This window comes from Acomys minous (genome assembly GCF_964271855.1).
Source record: "Acomys minous genome assembly, chromosome: 13".
Lineage (NCBI taxonomy): Eukaryota > Metazoa > Chordata > Mammalia > Rodentia > Muridae > Acomys > Acomys minous.
In genome coordinates this window covers 85,122,332-85,148,348 of record NC_140495.1, presented here as the reverse complement: position 1 = coordinate 85,148,348, position 26,017 = coordinate 85,122,332, and the positions used below count along the sequence as shown (strand labels likewise).

The 26,017-nt window shown below is 43.9% G+C and overlaps 1 protein-coding gene across 1 annotated transcript in view; it reads right to left on the bottom strand.

Moving 5' to 3' along the window:
* Positions 1-418: 418 nt before the first annotated feature.
* KAT2B (lysine acetyltransferase 2B) overlaps positions 419-26,017 on the bottom strand; it is a 104,960-nt gene continuing 79,361 nt past the window's right edge. The window contains exons 10-18 of the mRNA XM_084753678.1: positions 22,022-22,230; positions 20,458-20,584; positions 14,922-15,032; positions 14,191-14,334; positions 10,872-10,986; positions 8,909-8,945; positions 8,637-8,700; positions 8,455-8,539; positions 419-2,470 (exon numbers count right to left, since the gene is read on the bottom strand). Of these exons, the coding sequence (XP_084609804.1) occupies positions 2,277-2,470; positions 8,455-8,539; positions 8,637-8,700; positions 8,909-8,945; positions 10,872-10,986; positions 14,191-14,334; positions 14,922-15,032; positions 20,458-20,584; positions 22,022-22,230 (1,086 nt within the window). The 3' untranslated portion in view covers positions 419-2,276. The remainder of the gene's footprint in view (positions 2,471-8,454; positions 8,540-8,636; positions 8,701-8,908; positions 8,946-10,871; positions 10,987-14,190; positions 14,335-14,921; positions 15,033-20,457; positions 20,585-22,021; positions 22,231-26,017) is intronic.

Below are 26,017 nucleotides of genomic sequence, written 5' to 3'. Positions count from 1 at the left end.
TTCCTCCTGACATCCCAGAAGACTGGATTTTTAATTTTTATTTATTTATCTATTTGTGTGTGTGTGTGTGTGTGTGTGTGTGTGTGTGTGTGTGTGTTTGCACATGAGCATAGGGGAACAGGATAGCATCAGATCTGGAGCTAGAGTTCAGGCAGTTGGTTATGAGGCATCAGATGTGGGTGCTACCAATCAACCTGCTGTCCTCTGGAAGTGCTCTTAATCCCAAACCGTTTCTCCAGCCCTACATACAGCATTGGTTTGGTTTGGTTTGGTTTATAAAACTCCTACAACTGCAGCAATTCTTGACATGTTCACAAAAGCTTAAGGGCTGAGAACTAAGGGCACAATCAATCCTACCAGCTGGCATACTGTCCTATCAGCTTCCAACTGTTAGAGAAATAAAACATAACACCAGATAGAATTTTTCAAAATATAATTTAAAACTATTTTGTACCAGTACAATATATTAATTTTACAAATGTAAAGTTTTTGTTGGCTGTTAAAGCATTTGCAAAAACCACACATTCTACTTCTGCTTTATTGCACAATATCTATAAGAAAATATTAATTTTTAAATTAGAAAACATAAAAATGCTTTCAATATAGAAGAGACCATCTGATTTTTAGAGACAATACTCTATTAAGAATGTCTACCCAGGAAATAACAAACTTTCACAGGATACCAAGCTGGACAGACGCTTCAGCAAAATTGGTACAAAGCTGTTTTAAAAACCAGTCTGAGATACTTAATGCAACCTGTATTATCATTCTTCATTAAAGGTCTAGACACCGCTCAGAGTGTTCCTTACACTTCAAAAAGTGGAGGGATCGTCAGGTGAGTGTGATCTTCAGTGAACACTCTGAACACATAGAATGCCTTCGTGTCAGAAGCAGCATTCAGTAGCTATGCCAGGCACTCTGCCCTCCAGCACACTACCTCTGCAAGCTGTTTATAATGACTATTAGTGACCCAGTATAACTTATGCTGATAGAAAACATACATTAAATACATTTTTTTAAAACCTCAGCCTTTACAAAAAAAATCAGTTTATAAATTTGCATCATAAAAATTAGTGTCAAGACCATTAAGGTGGCCTTCGTTTAATATGGTTGTAGATTAGTTGGTTTTTCCCAGAGTTGGGATGGCAGGTGTCCCACTTTTCTATGTAGTGTAATTAGGAAATAAATCCAAGCACTAAACTGGAGTCCCAAGACAAATTGGTAAATAAGATTGTACAGTAGATGTTAGTGGGATATAACCCTGGACCAATGAAACAATGTAGGTGTTAAAATACTGGCCTAAACTTTGGTGAGAATTCAGTTCACCTCAGACACACATAAATGTGGAAGTGCAAACGGGAAATGTTCACATAGATATTGCTGTAAGGTTAAGTGTACCAGAAAACACAAAGAATCCTTCCATACTGGAGCAAGGCCTCTCTGGGTTCATTTTTTAAGTCACATGTCTTAACATTGACTCAGCCTCAAATGTTTTCAAGTTGACACCTTTGTGGCCTGGAAAAGGACCTTTTTAGAACTTGGGCCCTGCACAAGCAAATTCAAATATGAGATGGAAACACGTCTGCCAAGAATTGTTAAATAGTGGTTGTGCACTCTCAAGTCTGTGATAGGGAGGCAGAATGAGCAAAGCCCCAGGCGCTTATAAAAAGTCCCTTCCTTAGGAATCAAAGCAGCTGCTGCTGTGGAAGCTGCATATTTTTTTTTCAGAACTGCTCAAAGCACCTCATCTAAATGAGTGTTTTAAAAATATATATTTATAAAAAGTCTACATTGAGACCTCAACATTACATAGTTCACCTTGACAGGCATATCATGGACACTTTCTTAAAGTCCTTCAGAATAAAATAAACTCTCATGTTCCATTAGAAAAAAAAATGGAGACATTCATGGTCAAAATTTTCCCTAGATTCCCCCAAATCTTGGTACTGTGTGCAATTTCCTCGCATCCAGGGTCTGAGGAAGCCTCTGATCATCTACCATGCAAGAGTCAGCTACTGGGCGTGCCAGAGAAAATCTACATGATAGTAGTAAATAGATTAAAATCTATTCCACAAAAAAAAAAATTCTATGATTTTCATTTAAATACATCTCTGAAAAGCTAAAAGGAGGTTTTGTTTGTTTTTCAAAAGTGCTAATTATTACAAGTCTCTTCAATACATGATGTACAATTCTTAAAAAAAAAAAAAAAAGACAAAAACCAAAACCTAAATCACCTGCTTTAGGCACACTGCTGAGGAGTGTCTAAGGAAAAGAAATCACTTGTCAATCAACCCTGCTTCCTTAATTTTACTGAAGAAGAACTTCTCCAGGATGCTGGCACATTTGTAGTACTCGCTCTCGGGAGGGTTGTACTCCTTACAGTTGGTGAACACTCGCTGCAAGTCCGCCATGAATAATTTCTTAGACACATAGTACCTGTTCCTGAGGCGTTCGCTCATGGTTTTCAGATCTGCAAGGAAACGACAACATTAGCGACTGCTGACTACTCCTATTCAACAGCTGACAAGGCTGAGTTGGGAAGAAACCTACACTGTTGCTTTGCTTACATTTTTATCACTCTGAAGCTATACTTAAGAAAAACTCCTGTCGGGGGAGAAAAGAAAAACTCTTGGGATTAAGCAAAACAATTCTTTAGTCTTTATTCTTGTGAGAAGCATTTGTATCTAACACTGCACTGACACTAACATTAAAAGGACCATTAGTAGTCATCTACTCCCGTCTCTTATCCCAGGAGGCTAAGAGACAGTGAAGGACCTATGGGTGCTGAGTGGGGCAGGCAGAACACTGGCACAGAGTCTTTGACCACTAAAATTATCAGGCTGAGCTCAGCTTACTAAAATCACAGTTGTTCTGGCGTGATACAAATAAACTAATATCGTCTCTGCAAATACATCAATGACCTGCACATAAAATACTAAAAGCAAAGCAAATGAATTTTGTTCCAGGCTCAATCAATGAAGTCAAAATGACCCAACTTTACCAAATAATCTACTTATTGTTATTTTAATTTTATAGATCTCTTGTTTCAAGGTATGTCTGTGTGCCACGTGCATACCTGGTGCTCTCTGAAGTCTGACAAGGGCATGGAACCCCCTACAACTATAATTAAAGAGGGTTGTAAGCGGCCATGTGGGTGCTGGGAATCAAACCCAGATCCTCTGGAAGAGCATCCAGGGCTCTAAATGCTGAGCCATTTCTCCGGCTTAAATAACCTATTTCCCCTCACTGAAGTTCATACTACATATTGTTTGTGCAGGGGGCCTGAGTTTCATTCCCACTGCCTCTGTGGGGCAGTTCTCACTGAGGAAAGAGAAGGAAGGAAGGAATCTAGGCCCCTGGGTAAGCCTGTCTGTGGACAGTCTCACCTAACACCTACTACCTCAGATAAGTTGCCAATATAGTGTTTATTTAGGGTGCTTTAGAAAACACTCAGGGAATGATCAAGAGTTAAGTGACAAAAAGAATGGAACGTGAGTTAATCCAGCATCCAGGAAGCTGGAGCAGAAGAAGGACAGTGAACTTGAGGTCTGCCCAGTGATACTACACCTCAAAGTAAAAAGTCAAAACAGAATTTGATACAAGGTTAGGGGCTAGAGAGGTGGCTGGGAGGGAAGAGCACTCGCTGCCCTCGCTGAGAACACGGGTTTAGTTCTCAGCATCTGCACGTGGCTCATGATGGTAACTCCCATCTGTAAAGTCCAGTTCCACAGAGCCTATACGTCTTCCAACCTCCACAGGGACTACCAATATATAGTTCACATGCATTCACGCTGGCAAACACTATACACCCAAAATTAAATTTAAAAAAAAAAAAATCAGATCAGGATAATCAGAACTTCCAGCACTCACTCAGATCTATCTGCAGAGGCAGATAAGAGCTCTGAATTTAAGGCCAGCCTGGTCTACAAAGCAAGTTGCAGGACAGCCAGGGCTACACAGAGAAGCCCTATCTTCACAGTGATGATGATAATGATGAATTAATAAATTTTAACAACAAAAAAATGCCAAGAAGTTGGCTCAAGGCTCTTTTTGGGAGAGGGATGTTTTGTTTTGTTGTTGTTGTTTGAGACAAGGTTTCTTTGTGTAATGGTCCTGGCTGTCCTAGACTCACATTGTAGGCCAGGACGGCCTTGAATTCACAGCAATCCGCCTGCCTCGGCCTCCCAAGTGCTGTGATTAAAGGCTTTTTTAAGCACTTTTTTGGAATGGGACTGGTAATAAATCTAAAGTGTTTCTAGCAGAAACAAAGCTAGAGTCACAGAAGGCTTCAGCCAAGTACAACTGGTCCCTCCTTTCCACACTTGCTCTTATAAAGGGTTAACAGCCTTCTTCCAGACTTCTTAAGGCTAAAAATACATATGGATGGCTGATGGAATGGGTACCAGTCCTGGTTGGCCTGAATTCACTGCTCAGAAACCACATGATAGAAGTAGAGAGCCACCCTGGGAACTCTATGTAAACAGATAAACATGGATAGGAAAAGTCATACTTGTGGCAGAGTACTCAGACAATGTCCACTGTCTGTGTCCCCAAGACAAGGCAGACGCCATCCATATGGGAGAAGGTGTTTTAGAACGTGAAGAAAAGAGAAAGTGCTTTCAGAAATATTCAGAGGCCACAGGGATAAAGTAAATATTGACATAATGAGACCCCTGTCTCATGCCAGGAAAGGATTAGGCATTTTACATCCCAATGGAGAGAGGGGGGCAATATTCCTCCATTCTTACAGAGCAACGTTGGCTGTTTCAGTTCATTTTGTCTAGGCACGTCTCAGTTACTCCTGGCCTCACTCAGTAGAATCAGTTTTCTCCTCACTCAGCTGTGCACACAAGTAGTCCCTGAGTGGAGAAGCCCAAAACCTTGTAAAGTGGAAACAAGCAAGCAATGTCCATGAAGCAGGCAGTGACTACAGTCTACAGGTGGATTCTGCTAGTACTGTCAACGCAATGGCGGATGGGTTCTGACAAAGGAAGTTATTAGTTTCCCTAAGCTCAACATATTTCCACTACAATTTCCCAAGGGAGTTAAAACAGGCCAGAGGAGTGTCCTTACAAAAAAGGAGGTTGAAAGGGTCCTCATACACACGCACGCGCGCGCGCAGAGGGAGGCTAGATTTTAAAATAATATATTTTTCTAAAAGGAAGGTAAGATGGTCCAAACGACCAGAGTGCAACAATCACTTAAGGTTGGAAAGGGACAAAAAAAAATGCTAACAGGTTTGAAGCAGAAAACACTGCTTCCCAGATGATGTTTCCAATCAGAATTCTATACTAGGCCACATCTCTCCTTGGTTTTCTTACATTAAAATATATTGTAGCAAGAAAGGGGGAAATGACACAAATACAAACTTTCACACTCTACCAAAATCTGTAATAACCACAGATAATATCTGCATTAAAATGACTGCCATGAAGACACTTGTAAGTACTCATCACTCAGGAAGCAGTGGGTCCCCCCTCTTTCCTCCCCCATTCTAACACTGGGAAGAAATTACAAAGGGAAAGGGTGGGGGGGCTGGAGAGATGGCTCAGTGGTTAAGAGCATTGGCTGCTCTTCCAGCGGTCGTGAGTTCATTTCCCAGCTACCATATGGTGGCTCACAACCATCTCTACTGGGACCTGATGCCCTCTTCTGCCATGTAGGTATAAATGCAGATAGAGCACTCAACATAAAATAAATAAATAAATCTGAGAAAAGAGAGAGAGAGAGAGAGAGAGAGAGAGAGAGAGAATACAAAAAGGGGACACATCCTCTGTCTTCTGCTTCAGCTACTTGTCACAGCACACTGAAAACCTTATTTAACTTGAGGATTCTCAACTGATTTTTCCTGTTTCCACAGTACAAGTGAAGCACCTATTTTATAGTTTGTGGATTTGGAAAAAGATTAAATAAGAAATATACAGAAGATGGTAAAATGGCTTGACAGATAGAGATGAACCTGACAGCCTGAGTTTGACTCCACAAAGCTGTTATCTCTCCTTCACTTGTGTGCTATGACACTTGACTACACACACACACACACACACACACATCATGTACACACAAAAAACATGGTTTTTAAAAGTTTGGTTTTTTTTAAAGGAAATATGCATATGACATCCACAGTATGGGAAAAATTATTTACTAGAGCTTTTCCCTCTGAAAGCACAGCCATAAAGATGCTTAATCCCTCATTCTGTTACCTTCAAATTTTCTTTTTAAAAACAGCTTTATGTTGCCAAACATGGTGGAATATACCCTTACTCCCAGTCCTGGAAAGCTGAATCGGGTATATCTTCTCTAAGACCAGTCTGGTCTACATAGTGAGCTCCAGGTCAGACAGGGTTACAAAGAGAGAGGCTGACTTGAAAGAAAATGGAAGGAAGGAAGGGAGAGAGAGAGGGAGGGAGGGAGGGAGGGAGGGACAAAAAAATAACCTTTATGTGTATGGTGTGGTGGTTTGACCTAGAATGGCTTTCATCGGCTTACGTCCTTGACTGCTCAGTCACTTGGAGTGGCGCTATTTGAAAGGACAGAAGGATTAGGAGATGTGGCCTTGTTGGAAGAAGAATCTCGTTGGGCGGCCTTTGAGGTTCCAAAAGCCCAAATCAGGCCCAGTCTTTCCCTGTGCCTGTGAATCCAGGTGTGGTGCTCTGCTTCTGTTCTAACGCCTGCCTGCATGTCACCATGCTCCACCATGACCATAATGGACGGAATCTAACGCCTGCCTGCATGTCACCATGCTCCACCATGACCATAATGGACAGAATCTAACGCCTGCCTGCATGTCACCATGCTCCACCATGACCATAATGGACGGAATCTAACACCTGCCTGCATGTCACCATGCTCCACCATGACCATAATGGACGGAATCTAATGCCTGCCTGCATGTCACCATGCTCCACCATGACCATAATGGACGGAATCTAACGCCTGCCTGCATGTCACCATGCTCCACCACGACCATAATGGACGGAATCTAATGCCTGCCTGCATGTCACCATGCTCCACCATGACCATAATGGATGGAATCTAACACCTGCCTGCATGTCACCATGCTCCACCACGACCATAATGGACGGAATCTAACACCTGCATGCATGTCACCATGCTCCACCATGACCATAATGGACAGAATCTAACGCCTGCCTGCATGTCACCATGCTCCACCATGACCATAATGGACGGAATCTAACGCCTGCCTGCATGTCACCATGCTCCACCATGACCATAATGGACGGAATCTAACGCCTGCCTGCATGTTACCATGCTCCACCATGACCATAATGGACGGAATCTAACGCCTGCCTGCATGTCACCATGCTCCACCATGACCATAATGGACGGAATCTAATGCCTGCCTGCATGTCACCATGCTCCACCATGACCATAATGGACGGAATCTAACGCCTGCCTGCATGTCACCATGCTCCACCACGACCATAATGGACGGAATCTAATGCCTGCCTGCATGTCACCATGCTCCACCATGACCATAATGGACGGAATCTAACGCCTGCCTGCATGTCACCATGCTCCACCATGACCATAATGGACGGAATCTAACACCTGCCTGCATGTCACCATGCTCCACCATGACCATAATGGACGGAATCTAACACCTGCCTGCATGTCACCATGCTCCACCATGACCATAATGGACGGAATCTAACGCCTGCCTGCATGTCACCATGCTCCACCATGACCATAATGGACAGAATCTAACGCCTGCCTGCATGTCACCATGCTCCACCATGACCATAATGGACGGAATCTAACACCTGCCTGCATGTCACCATGCTCCCACCATGATGGATGAAATCTTGAAACTGTAAGCCAGCCCCAAGTTAAATGTGTTCTTTCATAAGAATTCCCTTGATCATGGTATCTTCACAGCCATAGAACAGTAGCTAAGCCGTTTTTGCCTGCATGTATGTCTGCATACTACATGCATGCAATGCTTAAGAAAAAGTCAAATACCCTGCATACTACATGCATGCAACGCTTAAGAAAGTCAAATCCCCCCGGGACTGGAGTTTCAAACAGTTAGGAGCTACCACATGGGTTCTGTGAATTGAACGTGATATTGAGCCATTTCTCCAACTCTCTATCTTGAACATTTCTTAAAAAATAAAAACCACTTTTGGCAGACTCAAGCCATATACAACGAGAAAGTATAAACCTGGTTTCTTTCCATCTGTAAGCATCCAAACAGCCGGTTTGTAATCCAGAACTGGCTACAGTAAGGTCCCTACCTGCACTCCGCAACCAGTGTGCAGAAAACGTGCAGAATGTCCCTGGCTGACACCCCACTTCCCGGTATGTCCCAACATCACTATATGGACCCCACTCATTACCACGGAGGGCAATGAAGTCCACCTTTGCCAACATCTGTCTCCCACACCACCATCCAGCTCTTTATCTATACTAAGAAAATTGTAATAGCATTACCCATGGGGAACCGTATAACTTCATAATATCCCGGAGCTTCTGTTCTCTTCACTGGTTCCATGAAGGGCCAAGCACTTTGATGGCTCTTGAGTGAAAGAAAATAAATAAGTAAATAAGCAAACAAACAAACAAGGTGTCTCCCATGGACATGCCAACGTGAGATGAAGGACAAACACACTCACCTTCACCTGCTGCAGGATGTTCTTGAGGGTGCTGTAAAGCTGCTCGGGGTCTTTGGGCTCTTTACTTGAAAGAACAGAGAGCAAGGAGGGAGGATTAGTGTTCGCGCTCCGGGCCTTATGGGCACTCAGCTCAGCCTCACAGGTCCCAGCCTCGGAACTGAAGCCCACCAACTGCTGTGTACCAGTTACATGGCCTGGCCCTTCTCCTCTAAGTGCTGGAAGCGGTGGGGGGAAAGCACTTCCATTAACATCCTCTAGCCCAGCTTGCTTACCTTTTCTCTTTTCCACTTGGTTTCCAGCCTGTCTCTCCTATATGTCAACAAAATTAAACACTAAGTGAGAACTGCTTTTGGGTCAAGCGAATAGCATACTTAGTACTTATCAGAAGCATCACACATGACAGTCACGTCTTAAGAAATGTCTCATTTGGGGAAACAACGCTGAAATTGGTGGCATATACTTTCTTTCTCATAACAGCTTACAACATAAAATGTTTTCCCAGACTGGAAGCTACATTAACATATTTTGTTCTCTTCTGATTTGTTAATTTCCTGTGTAGTGCTGAGGACTGAAGCCAACACCTCACGCCACTACTGAGGCGAAAGCTCTAACCCTGAGGTTAGTGTCTGCCAAGGCAAGAATTGCATTCAACTCTTCAAGAGAAAGAAGAAAAGGGGGTGAAGAAATCACTACTGCTCCATTTGTAAACTTCAAGTCTAATATTTTATTAGCACACAACAAAGTGCTGCGATTATTTTTATTTCAGACTAATAGTCTGCTCCCTGTTTTGTTTGCCCTGGCCCCTGCTTGCAGTGCATATATCTGGGTAACAGAGACATGGTGTCTGGGGAAGCTGCATTTTATTTCTTCCCTTATCCTTAAAAAGGCCACTTTACCTCTTCTTTGGCTTGTCTTCCTAAGAAGCAGAGCTACAGAAACTAGGAGGTGTTAGCCCTGTGACATCAACTAATAAATTTTTTTTTAGGTCCAAATAACTAAACGTTTGACAAAAGAGGGAAAAGCAATAATTGGGAAACAAAGAAAATAAAAACAGAAGAACACCTAGCACCGTTAGGCATTCAACAGTGGGGTAACTACTCAGCCATTAATAGTGGCAACACAGAGTGCTCCAGTGGCACAATCGGTTAGCGCGCAGCACTTATAAAACAGTGGCAACACAGGAGAGTGAGACCTGGAGCTCAGCATCAAGCGTGCTGAGACAGGCTAGGCGTGGTGGCGCACGCCTTTAATCCCAGCACTCGGGAGGCAGAGGCAGGCAGATCTCTGTGAGTTAGAGGCCAGCCTGGTCTACAATGTAACTCCAGGGCAGCCAAGGCTACACAGAGAAACCCTGGGGTGGGGGGCAGTTCTGAGACAAGGCAGGGGCAATGAAGCAGACATCCTGTCTCTTCCCTGGAGAATTGTAGTTTTGTGTTTCTGGTGGGGGTGGGGGTGGGGTGGAGGAGGATAACTGAGTCATTATAAGCACTTAGGTTCAAACCAAGTGAGATCGCCAAATGATAGTTATTAGCTTCTAATCTACAAATCCCACTCACTTTGTATGGTCTAACCCACTACAGTTCATTTTTAGAGAACGAAAAAGAATTCCTAGGAAAGCTACTGTAAAGTAGAAACTTGAAACAACTGGCATGCCCTTTGTCACACTTGGAGAGCAGGGGAAAAGAGAAGTCAGGCAATGGCTTCATGCAGGGCACGGTGGTGCCAAGGCAGGTTGCCCACAGCAGGCCATATGGAGAGCATGCTCTGACCTGCATGGTAATTTATACACCATTTGAAGACCAGCTCCTCCGTTTGTAAATATAAAAACCCACAGTTTCCATGCTATTTAATCCATATTCCTGTTGCCAAGCATTGTGGGCAAGTGCCAGGCCCGAATAAATTATGGATATTAACTTTTTTTTAAAGGTATGCTGTCTGGGTTGAGTTAGGAGGAAAAAGACATGAAAAAGACTTTATTACTGCCCTCCCCACCCCAGGCAGTGTCTCACTGTAGCCTCGGTTAGCCTGCATCCTCCTAACTTAGGCCCCCAATGCTGGGATTACAGGCGAGCACCCCCACAACCAGCTTGCTGCCCACTTCAAAGACCAGAAACACCACACATGGAAATGGACAGGCGAAAGCTTTTCAAATGACTTCACTCTGCAAATCATTTCAAACATATCTCACACGAGCAATGGAAGGTTTTGTTTTTTTTTAAAAGTGTCTATACATACTGATTCCAGGAATGTTTTCTATAGGAATCTGCCGAATTCCGTCTTTGAAACATGAAAGTCCCGGGTAGACTTTTCGAATCTGCGCTTGTTTTCTTTCTATCAGCTTTTTAATGATCTGAAAGGCAGGGGGTGAAGTGTGTTTAGGCAAAGAAGCCACACCACAAACCAAGGCAAGTCAGGCACACTAAGGAGACGGTGCTCCTGATGCTGTACGCATTTTCATAAGACCAAAGGGAGGGAAGACTGAATACAAATTAGCAGGTACAATTAGACAGACGTGTTCTAGGACCAGTGACATGAATCAGCGGGAAAGGTGCACACGCATCCCACATATATAAATATAATATAAAAGTTAAATATCTCTTAAAAAGAAGTATTCTTTTATACCACACCCATATAGTAACATTCACACAACCTCTTGCCACTAAGGAATGGACCATCAAAGAGAAGGAAGGCGAGAGGCTGGATAGAGAGGTGAGCAGGGGCCCTCCAGGCCCAGCGTCTTGTAGTTTCACATGTGGACTGAGATGTAAGAAAATCATTCTCTCTGCAGCAGTCTACATATATATAAATATGTGTGTATATGAGTATATGTATATGTGTGTGTGTGTGTGTGTGTGTGTGTGTGTGTGTGTGTGTGTGTATTAATCCCTTTTTTCCTCACATGCTACAAGGCCCCAGCTATTCTTGAGTCCATCATCTTCCATGTTGGACACTGACCTGATCTTTCTCTGTGCCACCCCAGTTCACACAGGTATCCTACGAAGCTATCTCATTCTCCACCTTCAGCTGACCCTGATCAAGTATGCATTCAGGGACTGGAAAAGCTCTCAACACACATAGCTTATTCACTGCTGATATTATTCGGTGAACTTTCCACAAGTGGAGTCTGACATTGTAGAGTATTTCAGATTTTGGATTTTCTCATTAAAGATGCTCAGTCAGTAAGCCAATGGAAATACTGAAGAAGGGAAGGGGAGAAAAACAAAAAACAAAAAACAAAAAACAAAACCCAACCAGACTCTAAAATACTTGGGTCAGGAACATTTTGGATAAGAGATACTTAGCATGTCTCTACAAGAAAATAATTATTGTATTATGGTAATGATTGTGCCTCCCTTTCAATAATCTAGTTCAAAACACTGACTGTAAGGCTATGAGGGCACAACCACAGATGGAGCATCTCCGTCAACACACTCCTCCCCAGAGGCTCCAAGAACGGCATGGGAGAGAGGGCAGGAAGACTGTAAATGCAGCAGACAGGGAGGAACGTTTCAAAGGGACGGCTTCAGGACACTACCTAGCTGATGCACACACCCATGAACTCACAGACACTGCGGCTGTCTGCACACCGAGACCTAAAAATTGCATCACGGAGGAGGTTAAAAACTCCAGATGACCCTCAGATGATAAGCAACGGAACTGACGCCATTAATAGGTTGTCAGTGCCTCAGTGGATGATCCCATGATTGCGTGTACGTGGGCAGCGCTAATAGGGCTTAGTGACTTGGCAGGGGTGGGGGGGGTATTTTTTAAGGTATACAGTTAGGAGGCATATGTAAGATATATGGAGGTGATGCTGGAGGGAGGGAGGATGTGTGTGGAAAAAACAAAACAAAAACACAAAACTAGGCTAAGACTCCAAACACTTGTCCATCCAATGTGGGAGAAACAACTAGAGACAAAGGAGGAAGGCTAAAAGAGAAAATGGGGAGGCAAGGAGGAGCAGAATAGAGGAGAGAGTGAGAAAGCCTTGTAAAAAGTGGAAGTTAAAAGAGAAATTTTAACTATCTGAAACATCTCTGTCCTTCCAGCTTTCCCCCTAAGTAGTAAGAGCAAACAGATCACTCTCAGTGGGGAATCGTAAGACTTCCAGGGGACCCTAAGACTTCCGGGGATGAATCATTCTCGATGGGGACCGTAAAACTTCCAGGGGGACCCTAAGACTTCCGGGGATGACTCTTAGTGGGTAGTAGAGGGTTACACAATGAGCAACTGATAGCTCGGTGCCAGTTGTCAACTGGTCAGCAGCCACCAAAGCACCAAAGAGCTGCCAAGTCTAGACCTGCTCGTTAGAACTTAAAGAATAGTGAGGAAAGGCAGCTCTCCAGAAAGCAGGCCAGAGGCACCTCTTGTATTAAGGCATCCTTCCACAGCCCTTTTTTGGGACTCCCATATTGGGCAGACATCTTTGACCGTGCAACAAAAGGTATTTTGATTTTCTAACTTAAAATAAAATGTCTTTTGCTCCTCTGCAGGAGCACATGCCTGGCCTACTTTAAGTAAACTACTCAGTGAGTGACTGATGTCACTAGGCATTACGTACGCTCGGGCCACATCTAGTAAGCAAAAGGATTGGGATTAAGGATATCAATAGAAAGCAGATGGGTTTAAGGCAGATGTTTTTCTTCAGTAGTTTGTCAGGGAAGAACACAGCAGATTAAGTAACAGAAGTAGTGGGTGAAATTGATGTCACCCACATCCCAACTCCCAGGTCATGGTCTCCACTATTCCAGAGGTCATTAACTTCTTAAACAGTGCTGGTGGATCTCTTTGATGCCATTCTGTCCTTTAAAATGTATTAAATCACTGTATACTCATATCTGGAGTCTTCTCTGATATTACTACTCCTCATTTGTCAGCATAAGGAATGCCATACCAATACAGATAACAAACCAGCTATTACCTGGAAAGATAAGACTTCAGAGCTCGAAGTATAAAGGACAGTAACAGACACTAGAACAAATGTCTCTGCATAATAAATAGTTAACTCCAAGTAAGTGGGTCAGACTAACATTGTAGAAGTTCAAAGGCAGCCTGGAACAGAACCTGAAAAAAAATGTCACTTGCCTGAGTGACAGAGAACAGGGTAATGTGAGCCAGAAGGCTGAAGCATTAGCAATGGCCTTTGAGGATCCTTTGGGGGATAAAAAAAAAAAAGATAAGACTGCAAAGGGAAGCCAGGCATGATGGCGCACGCCTGTAATCCTAGCACTCAGGAGGCAGAGGCAGATGGATTGATGTGAGTTTGAGGCCAGCCTGGTCTACAAAGGGAGTCCAGGGCAGCCAAGGCTACACAGAGAAACCCTGTCTCAAAAAAAAACAAAAAACAAAAAAGACTGCAAAGGGGCCAGGCTGCAAAAGGCCCTAATGAAGATAAGATGTCATGGTACTGAATATGTGTTATATTTTCACAATTTAGTACCCACGCGTGCCCCACACACACACACACACACAGACACAGGGGTGGGGAAGGGAACCCAGGAAAATGCAGCCCACCCCAAGTCTGGCCTGAGCACAACAGGAGTCGGCATCTCACCTCCTTCTGCTTTTTAATGATGACAGAGAACTCGGTGTATGGGATCTGAGGGTTCAGCTCACATCCCATCAAAGTGGCTCCTTCATAATCCTTGATGTAGCCAACATATTTGGTTTTAGGTATTTTGATTTCTTTGGAGAAACCCTGCAAGGAAAATCAGTTCACCCATCAGGATGCTGTCTGTATAACACCGTTCAACTGCCTGCTAAGTGCTGGCTGGAGGCCAAGCCTGGTGCCAAGGATTAAGGGGAGCACTCCTCCCAACGTCATTGCACTGCTCAGAGCAGCAGCCACCCAGAGAGACCCACGACAAACAAAACCATTAAAAAAAAAATCAAACAGTGCCAGCAGGAAGCGAAGTTAAATGTAAAAGTGTCTGGGGGTGGGGGGAGGGTGGCGGTATGCACCCCACTAATCCCAGCAGGAGGAATATAAATTCCAGAGTGAAATGACAACCCAGCTCCTAGGACCAGACTCCTCTGCAGACTCTGTCAGAAACGAACATTCTCCAGAAAAATAAATCAATATCCCTTTAATTTTTAATGTTTAAAAGAGCTTCAGATTTAGGGAGAGATCCTGTCTCGTCGCAAAGCAGTAAGGCAGAAAGATCTCTTGCCTTGGCCATCAAGAGTGCGCAAATAGGTGCATGCACCCGGACACACATGTACACACACATGCACACACACATGCACACACACAGACTGAGGGTCCAGGCTTCGTTGGGGACCAACCTGCTTCTTGAAGTAGCCGATGGCATACTCATCTGCATAGGTGAGGAAGTTCAGGATGTCGTGCTTTATGTGGTATTCTTTGAGATGGTTCATCAGGTGTGTTCCATAGCCCTGGGAGAAGCAAAGATACTCAAGAAAAGAAATTCCTGAAAACAGGACAGGAAATGATAACATACAGGAGTTTGTAGCTTTGAATAGTTTACCAACCAGGGTCTTTCTCGGAGGAACTATCTATCATGGCAACAAGCCTTTCTTGCATGTCTGAATTCTGAAACTGAATTACATTCAAAATCTGTGCTCCAAGACAAAAATGATCACTCGAAAATACTAGTCCCTACTTTCACACGAACTCTGGTGCCTCATATTTGACCACATCCCCTGGATGGGGAGGCCTAGTTGCACTCAGAGGAAGGATAGCAGGCTACCAAGAAGAGACTTGATACCCTATGAGCATATACAGGGGAAGGAGGTCCCCCTCAATCACAGTCATAGGGGAGGGGAGTAAGGGGAAAATGGGAAGGAGGGAGGAATGGAAGGCTACAAGGGATGGGATAACAATGGAGATGTAATATGAATAAATTAATAAAATATATTTAAAAAAAAAGAAAATACTAGTCCCTTGCTCTTTGAAAAGACTCCAAACTTAATCCTAAAATCCCCCTTGCTGATGCCAGAAGCTTTTCGAATGAATGCTGATGGTGAGTTTAATCTTGAAAGTATTTGAGAAGCCGAGATGAAAGGAGGTAGGCAGACGGATGGTGTTGATCCTCATTAGCATATCCGAGGGAGGTAAACAGCCATGCAGATCTTCACTGGGCACCGTGTGTTCTGATCTAAGCATTTACCTGTTCCAGGCACCAACAACCCTTCTAGCACCTGCATCACAGACAGACACAGGGCTTCCAGCTTGGTTTATCAGACCAAGAAAAACCTGAGAAACCCAGAATCTGAGTCAGGGGAAAAAAAAAGTGGAAACAAAAACTGTGAACAACGTTGAATAAATGAATGGTTTAATATAGGAAAACAGGCCCAATGTTCTGGTGTGCATCTGTAAAGTTAGCATTCAAAATGCTGAGGTAGGAGGATTTATATTTGGTGTATATAGTCTTGTGCAATACAGCAAAACCCTGTCTTAAAAAAGAAATCAAAAAATAAGAGTTGGTGCAAGGGTTTATACAAATGTATGAAATTCTCAAAGAATTAATAAGATCATGTTCATGAAATTAAAAAATTAATTTAAATGAAAACTGATGGCCAGGTGGTGGTGGCACATGCCTTTAATCTCAACACTCAAGAGGCAGAGGCAGGTGGGTCTCTGTGAGTTCGAGGTCAGCCTGGTCTACAGAGTGAGTTCCATGACAGCCAGGGCTACACAGAGAAGCCCTGTCTAGATTAAACAAAAATAATCAACAAACAACAAAACATGCGTGGTTTAAAGGGGAAAATGCCAAGTGTTACCTTTTTTCAGTGACATGCAAAGCTCTGGAAAGACTAATGAATTTAAAGTGAGTGTTTCAGAACCTATTAAAAAAAAAAAAAGGAAGGAAGGAAGGAAGGAGAGAAGGAGGAAGGGGCAAAAGCAGGAATCAGGGAATCCAGAGGCCAATATCCACACACAAGACTGTCTACATGCACGGACACCACTTCACAGAATCACAGCACAGACCACAGGATCTGACCCTCACTCCTGTTCACCTCCACTTCTCACGTCTCAAACCAAGCAGTATCTTTGTGTGGCATGAGTTGGGGACTCCTTAGCAATATAAGCACTTTTTCAAGACTTTCTCCAATATGCCTTGCTGCTATCAGGTGGGGAGCTCAGTCCAATAAAAGTCAGCAGCAGCATCTCCCTTTTTTGGAAGGACATTTTTCCTACATGTACCACAATACCAAGACACTATGAGCCTGAATGTGACGTGAATAGAAAAACAAGTAAAACACTGTCTGTCCTGGAAGAATTCATAAAGACATAGGGAAGAGAAAAAAAAAAAACACAGAACTATAGTATGGACCTGCAGTGTTCAGCATGACAGCTTACCAGTGCCAATTAGATGGTGCTAGAAGCATAAAATGTCCACCAGCAAAAAATACGAAAATACATTTTATGCTTCCTTTGTGTTGACATGGCAATATGTTGGACATATTGGGTTAAATACAAAGCATAAACATTTAACTCTACTTGTTTCTTTTTCCTTTGCAATATGACAACTAGAACTCTTTATTATTTATTCGCTTATTTATTTGGTGTTTTGGGGACAGGCTAGCCTGGAACTCACAGAGTCACCTGCCTCTGCCCCCCTCTGATGGCATCAAAGTCATGTGCCACCACACCTGACTTAGAAAAGGAAGTATATATGAAACTCATATTTCTATTGGCAGCATGGATTCAGAACAATGCACGTGTAACGCGTAAAAGGAGAAGAGTTAGAAAGTATTAAGTCAGGCATTTAAAAAGAGTTTGTCAAGCAAGTGGCTGAGATGGCTCAGCAGTTAAGAGCACGGGTTGCTCTTCCGGAGGACCTGTGTTCAATTCCCAATACACACAGAAGCAGAAAACTCAAGATTGCTTCAGGATGACCAAGAATGAAGAAAGGATGCACACACACACACACACACACACACACACACACACACTTGTCGAGGTGTGCATGATCCAATAGAAGCCACGGCGTCCTCACCCCACCCCAGGTTCATCACACCCCAGCAGCTCAGCATGTTTATTATACAGAGTTGAAGATGGAGAACGCTGAGTTGTGCAGGCAACTAAACAGGAAGCCAGGTTCAGCTGTCTCAGACGGAGCAGTGTCTGTAGAGGAACAGTCTTCATGTTGTAAATATTAACCATAAAATGGCTTTCACTGCTACTTCATAACTGCAATTTTGCTACTGTTATGAACCATAATGTAAATGCCTGTGTTTTCTGGGAGTCGTAGGTGACCCCTGGGACAGGCTGGCTTGACACCTCCCCCCAAGGGGTCATGATCCACAGGTTTAGAACCACTGTATTAAGGGGGGAAAAAAACTAGGGTGGACATTTTCTGCACGTACTATCAAAATTGGCATGAGGACCAGAGGGACACTTTGCCATCTTTATGAGTCTTGCTCTGGAGGGGTGGAGAGAAGCTTTGACACCTTCCCCTGAATCAAGGTCCTTGCCATGGTGAGTTGTTCCTACAACACACATTCACTCCGGACTTCACCCACTCAGGGATTCCTCCGTTCCTCACCTATATAAACAATAAAGACTACTGAGAGACACTCTTACACCAACTGTACTACCTGAAAGAACCCTCTCCGACCAGTTGAGCTGCCTGCAGGCTGCGCAGTGTCCTCCGGATCTCCAGCTTTTAGGGGCTCTCACCCGTACTGGGGTGGGCCTTGGTAACGCAGCTGTCTTTGAATCGTTTCTGCTCCTAGAAGTAACCCTTCACCCATATTCCTGCCATGCTCTGAAAAATATTCTTCCCCTTGCTATTCCTACGGAGTGGGTAACGTTTGGCCACCTTCCTTCAAGCTTTTAGGAAATTGCATGGGCTGTGCTGTGGCCGGAGAGAGAAACGCCCATGTGGAAGCCGTGAAACATTTCCCACCGGTGTTAGGGTATCTTCAGTTTCTCTCTGGGATCCGTAAAAGTTCCTGTGTCCACCTTAGTAAACTAAGTGCTTTGTAAAGCCACCTTTAAAAAAAACAAATTACCCCAAATCGCAAGCCACTGGTGTGTTTTCCAAGGCACCGTTTCTATGTAGTGCTAACAAACCTTTCTTTGAGTGAGGTCCTAAATTCTGGACTTCAGGAGACATCTGGACATTTCTCACATTGAGGAAGAGAGAGAACAAAGACACCAGTGTCTAAAAGGCCTCTCCTCGGAATTCTTGAAAGAACACTAAAGGGCAGTTTCTATCTCTTTTCAGTCTTTCCCATCTACAGACAAATTATGGAGGCCTGCATCTGCAATTTGATTCTGAGTGTTAGAGTCAAAACTAAAATGCTAACTTGTTCCAGAAGGCAGAATAAGTAGACACCTCTGTGAGTTCTAGGCCAGCCTGGTCTACAAAAAGATTCCATGGCTACTAGCACTGCGTAGTGAGACACTGTATAAAAGAAAAGGCAAAACAAACAAATAAACAAAAAACATGAAGAGCGAGACTGCACGCTTAGAATCGCATAACCCATAGCACTCTGAAAAGGAACACAAGAATACCGAGTTCAAGGCCAGCCTGACCTACATGAAGAGTTTCAAGAGAGCATGAGCTACAGAGTGAGACCCTGCTTTAATGAAAAGAGAGAGAGAGAGAAGGGTTGAAGAGATGGCTCAGAGGTTAAGAGCACTGGCTGCTCTTCCAGAGGTCCTGAGTTCAAGTCCCAGCAACCACATGGTGGCTCACAGCCATCTATAATGTGATCTGGTGCCCCCTTCTGGCCTGCAGGTGTAAATGCAGATAGAGCACTCATACATAAATAAATAAATAATTTTTAAGAAGAGAAAGAGAAAACTAGAGGCAGTAAGGTCATGAGTTCAAGGCCATTCTTAGCTTTATGGCAAACGTGAGACCAACATCAATTCCATGAGCCTCTATCTATAAGACAAACAGGAAAGGGGGTTGGGAGTTGAACAGTAAAAGAACACAAAAGTATCCCAAACTAACCACACTTCAAACAGAAAATGATTTATTCCAATGACTTATTTTTGGTTTCTGTAAATGACTGTGCTTTTTTGACCCTGAAAAAAACCAATAGAGTCCTTAGCCCACGAGAGTGGGCCTCTCATGCCCACTGAATACTTGAATGTGGCCACTGTAAACTGAGACAGGCTGAGTGTAAACTACACACTGATTTCAAAGGCGTCGCACAGAGAATGTAGATGTTGTTGATAGTTCCTCATAATATTGAATTTTAGTTAAATGGACAGCATTTGAAAAATTGACCTCTCCTGCTTTCTTTCACTTGCTTTTTTGAAATAGATCTTCTAGAAAGTTTGTACTAAGTGCATGCATGGCTTCTACGTGTAGCTTCCACATGCTTTTTTTAAACAACTTGCCTCAGCCTCAGTCCTTGCAACTTTTTTTTTTCAGCCACCATTGACTCCCAAGCTGCTTACAGCTCCTCACCACAAAGTTTTTTCATATTCCTTTGCAGCAGTTCTCAAACCCTTTGGGGTCAGAAATCAGATCTCCTGCACATCTGATAGTCACATTACAACGCATACCAGTAGCAAAATCTCAGTCGTGCCCCGGTGCCTGCCTGCCTATCTGTGCATGTTACATGTAAATTAACAATAAACATAGATTTACTTTCAAAACTCTATGTCCATCTATTAGCTTCAGGATACACGTTGGCTTGTGTGTGCTCCTTCACTCCGCCTGAAGGTTGGACAAAGCTTCTACGGAACCCTAGTGAGAACATAGAGGGCAGGATACTGTCCCCACGTGTACACAGTCAACAACAGTGAGAGAACGTCTGAGGGATGCCCATGCTCCGCGGCGTCAGCAAGAAGCCCTGCCTCTGCTTTTCTGCTAAGGTCCCTGGTTTCTCTTACCTTGACTTGTTCATTTGAGGTTACTGCACAGAAAACAATCTCTGTGAATCCCTGGGATGGAAACATCCGGAAACAGATACCACCAATGACACGGCCATCTTTAATTAAAGCAAGGGTTTTGTGTTTCCTAAAAGAATAAGGTTAAGTCAGAGTATTCTCTTTCTTGGTTACGTAAAAAAAAAAAAAAAAAAAAAACCTCTGCAGATGTTCCTTATTGACTACGAAGGCTTCGGGCGGATAGGGAGGTTCTTTCATCTAGATACTAGCTCTCCAGGCAGTCACTTCCCTGGACTCTTTAGGGCAAGTCTACTTCATCAGAGCTCCCATCCAGACGAAGGAAGCGTTCCCTTAGAAGAGCCCGTGACTGAGCCTGAAAGCGTGCGCTTGGAGGAGCTCTGAAAGTGGCAGGCCCCGTGACTGGGCACTGCCTCTGGGAGCTGGAAGGAGAGCTCAGAACTCTAAGCTCAAAACGGTAGGCAAGGCTGACATGCATTACAGAGACAGAAACATCCCAGCAAAGAGTACAGCATCCTCATGTAGGAACTGGCAAGCCCCGCAGTGTGGAACCCCACCCGACTGTCTCACGCTAACTTGCCACAGGTACAAGTCACATTTCACATAGGCTGTCTGGCTAACAAGGTTAAAACACAGAAGTGGAGATGTTTAATTCTTTCTTCTTGTTGTTGTTGTAGAATTCATTTTTTGTTTTTGTAATATTATAGATTGAACCTAGGGCTTTGTTCATGCTACGTGAGGCCTCTACCACTGAGCTACATCCTCATCCTTGGATGATTTTTTTCCCCCCTTAAAGCAATAGATTTTTTAGGTTAATGTATCTTAAATCCCAGTTATTTCCCTAGTGTTTCCATAGCACATTGCATAAATGGACTGTGCTTTGCTGTGTACTTTGCCTGAAGATCCCACAAAGCTTTGGTGCAGCCTTACTTATGGCTACTGGGCTACAGTGGTACCTGGTTAGTACAACAAAACCAAAAACATTGATAGTGACGTAAGACAACCTAGTATTCCTATGCTTTCATGTCTAAAAGGAATGTGATGCAGAAGAGTCTTCACCAGCTTATTTTTTTTTAGTTCATTCATTTGTTTGTATGTGCAATCAAGCGTGTGTGTGTGTGTGTGTGTGTGTGTGTGTGTGTGTGTGTGTTGTGTACAAGTGAATGCCACTCATGTGCTGAAGTCAGAAAACATTTTGTGGGAGTTGGTTCTCTCTCTCTCTCCCATGTGGGTCCCAGAGATAGAACTCAGATCATCAGGTTTGGCGGCAGCTAGAGACTTTACCCACTGAGCCATCTCACCAATCCCAGCAATTTAAACTACAAAGTTTCCATCCATTGATGAGCACATTTTAAAATTGTTGACAAAATAACCCTAGTGATTTGACATGAAAATTCTATCAGTGTGGCCTCTGTATCCACAGCAGGACAGGAGGCAGCTGGATGGCAAGGGATAAGTGTCATGATCTAAATAGCTCACCCCCACCCCCACCCCCACCCCGCCCTCCCTTATATTAAAGAAGGAATAAGGAAGAATGGGTTGAACTTACGGGTCAAAGACAAGCCGTGTGATGTACTCTTTGGGCATGCGGGGCAGCTGGTGGGAGAACACATTCTGCAGGCCCACCAGCCACATCAGGATCTTCTTGTTTGGTTTCTGGTTCAGAGAATTGCCCACCACGTGGAATTCAATGACCCCTCTGCGCTCTTCCAGCCTAGCTGCCTCATCCCTGGCTGAATGTGCTGACAGAAAGTTGGTCTGGAATCCAGAAGAAAGAGAGAAAGAAAGAAAGAAAGAAAGAAAGAAAGAAAGAAAGAAAGAAAGAAAGATTGATTGATTACAAGAGGCTTTTCTTTGAAGGCAGGGGACCAGATCACACGAAAGCTTCCCCTATTCTAATAAGATCCTGGTGTGAATTTCAGGGCCTTACACACATGTGCATGAGTGTGCCTGTGCATCCACGCCCCATACCCCACACGTTATGAAGACAAGATAGAAAAGTGGATTACACGGGCAAGTAGGTGACTCAGTTAAAAGGGTTTACTGTACAACTGGGCAGAGCAGAGTTTGAATTCTGGTATCCATATGACAAGCCAGGTGCATCCTTTGCACACCTGTAGCCCCAGCTCCAAAGAAGGCAGCAACAGAAGGCTCACTGGGCCCTGCTGGCTTCTGACCTAGCCAAGAAAACAAGCACAAGCCCCAGGTTGAGACCCTGTCTCAAAAGACTTGAAGGAAAGTTACAGAAGATGATACTGGACACTCTTCCGGCCTACGTGTGTACACAGGCATGGGAACACACACACACACACACACACACACACACACACACACACACACACACACACGTGAACAGATTAAGTAGATAAAGCATGATGAAAAGATAGACTATTTTGTATGGATTAGGCATCAGAAAACTTATGTGCTGGCTTTGAACTAACATTCTTCTGCCTCAGCTTCCCCAGTGGTAGGAGGTATAGACATCAATATCAATTCTGGTTAGCAATCTTTTTTTGTTGTTGTTGTTGTTAAGAGAACCCAAAAGAAAATATTTTAGAAGATCTGGGGAGATGGCATAGTGTGTAAAGCACTTGCCTCACAATGTGGTGGCCAGGTTCAGATCCCACACACCTAGGAAGTAAAGTGGGTCTGATGGCCTGCTTGCAATTCCAGCACAGGAACAAGCTGGCTAGTCAAAGAGCAAGTTATGTGGGGTTTTTTGGTTTTTGGATTTTAAGAGAGAGAAGGAGAGAGAGAGAGAGAGAGAGAGAGAGAGATCTGCCACACGCACTGATGTGCCACCTTGCTCATGTGAACAGAAGGATTAATGCAAAAATTATTTTCAAGACAATATTTTCAGGGACTAGAAAGATGGCTCAGCGGTTAAGTACATGCACTGCTCTTTGAGAGGAGCCAAGTGTGGGATCTAGCATGAGCACTGGGTGGCTCCCAACTGCCTGTAACTCCAGTCCAAAGGATCTGACACTCTCCTCTGGCTTCCTTGGGCACCAGCATTCATATGCATGCATGCACGCACACGCACACACATGCACACATGCACACACACACACACACAAATAAGTGAATAGATTAAGTAGATAAAGCATTATGAAAAGATAGCATGTGCAAATGTTTTATATTTTGTGTGGATTAGGCATCAGAAAACTTTTTTTTTTCTGAGACAGGGTCTTGCTATGTACTGGCTTTGAACTAACATTCTTCTGCCTTAGTGCGTGAGCACACACACACACACACACACACACACACACACACACACACACGCACAATAAAACAAAAAATATTTTAGACATTTTGAATCATATGGTCTCTCTCTTAACTTCTCAACTGCTATTGTAGCATGAAAGCAGACATACGGGTAAGGAATACTTAGCATGATGTTCCAATAAAACTTTAAGGAGGATAGGGGGGCTGGAAAGGGGGCTCAGCAGTTAACAGTGCCTGCTGTGCTACAGAGGACCCAAGCTTGGTTCCAAGCACACATATTGGGAGGCTCACAACAGCCTGCAGCTCCAGCTCCAGGGGGATCCAATGCCCTTTTTCTGGCTTCTGTGGGCAGCCACATATACAGAGCATATACTCAAGACACATAGACATAAATAAAAATAAACATTAAAAAATTAAATGTCAGGGAGGGGTGGGGGGGAGGGGGGAGTGCAGTAAGATGGCTCAGCTTGCTGTAAAACCTGACAATCTAACTTCAATCCCAGATCAAGCAAGACCCATCTGATGGAAGGAGAGAGATGCTCCCCTCAAACTGACCGCTAGCCTCCACATTCACACCATGCTGTGAGTTCCCACAGGCACACAAAACACATATACATACATACAAACACACTAAATAAATAAATGTAAGCTTTTAAAAAAGGACCAGTGGCTTATCAGGCAAAAGTGTTCACTGCACAAGCCTGAGGACCTCAGTTCGATGCCCAGAATCCACAACTAAAGGAGAGAACTGACTGCTGAAAGGTGTCCTCAGACTTCCACGCCGGAGGAGTGACTCACTCATACGGCATAATAACAACACAGTGGCAATGATAATTAAAAACTCAAAGACATTAAGATAGCAGGTCCCAAGGCAGCAGTCATACTGATATTCTTAGCATTGCTTTTTGGAAAACGGTTTTCCGTCTGGAATTATCTGTTGATCCCGAGTTAACTCAGAGCAGGCTGCCTGGCCTAGCGCCAGCACCTCATGCTTTAATCCACCTCATGCTGGCCAAGAAAATCTTTGACAAACAGCTCTGCTGGGAAGAAAAGTCCTAACTATGGCTCTGGCTCCTGCTGGCTGCCCTATGAATCCCTGCGGTGGATTCCAAGCTCCAAGCTACTTAACAACCAGCTTACAAAAAAAACGTCTGAAACTGGAGTGGCTTTCCTGGGTGCACTGCTACACTAACTGCCCCCACAGATTGTGAAATGGATGACGGCCTCCCCCTTGACACTGAGCACACCAGGCTCTGCGCGCGTGCCGAAGTTACAAAACCCTACAGCACATGCGCAGAGGGAACTCAGCTTTAGGTCTCCAACAGACTGGACAGTCCAGAGGGGAAGACGAAATGGTTCTGTGGCAACAGTCAGTTCTCTGAATGACACTTAACACACACACACAGAGAGAGAGAGAGAGAGAGAGAGAGAGAGAGAGAGAGAGAGAGAGAGAGAGAGAGAGAGAGAGAGAGAGAGAGAGAGAGACAGAGACAGAGACAGACAGAGACAGACAGACAGACAGAGACAAAGACACAGAGACACAGAGACAGAGACAGACAGAGACAGAGACAGAGAGGTTGTTTATAAACCACTTCTCAGGCCATGTCTTCGTTTCCTGGAAATGTCTTAAGCCTCCCTGTTCCCGGATGTCTGGCAATAAGATTCAAGCAATATCTTTCAACAGAAGCGTTTTGCCTGAATTGATCTCAACCATTGCACAGAGTCAGAGACACTATGCAAAACTAGTCAACAAGGCTCCTCAACAAAAGCGCACTGTAAGAGAAGAGGAAAGGCCTGGAGAGCTGTCCTGAGTTAAAGGAGCCGAGGAGACTGGGATGAGGTAAGGTGCTTGCCCAGCCTACAGGAAGCCCTGGATTTGATGGGCCTAGTGTGGTGGTTCACTGTCATTCATCCTGGCTATAGTGAGTCCAAGATTAGCCTAGACAACACGAGCCCTGTCAAGGAAGATGAAAGAAAAAGGAAGGAAGAAAATAAAAAAAGAAAGACATGAAAGAGATGAAGAAATAAAAACTGAATGCTATGTTTGGTACTTAACTGAGTCTCCAATAACAATAATACATGTTATGAGTGTTATAAATTGTCGAGATGGTCCTTAGACACAGGTTGCATGTGAGGCCACCGGTCAGCAAACTTCTCAGTAGAAAAAAGTCAAGTGGTGAACATTTTATTTTGCAAGACACACATTCCAAGCCTCCACTACTCAATTTTTCTGCTATGTTCAATGGTGCACAGAAAACACAAGTCCGTGACAACTGTTACAAGCCTAGCCTGCTGGGACACACCTTTACTCCTACCTAGT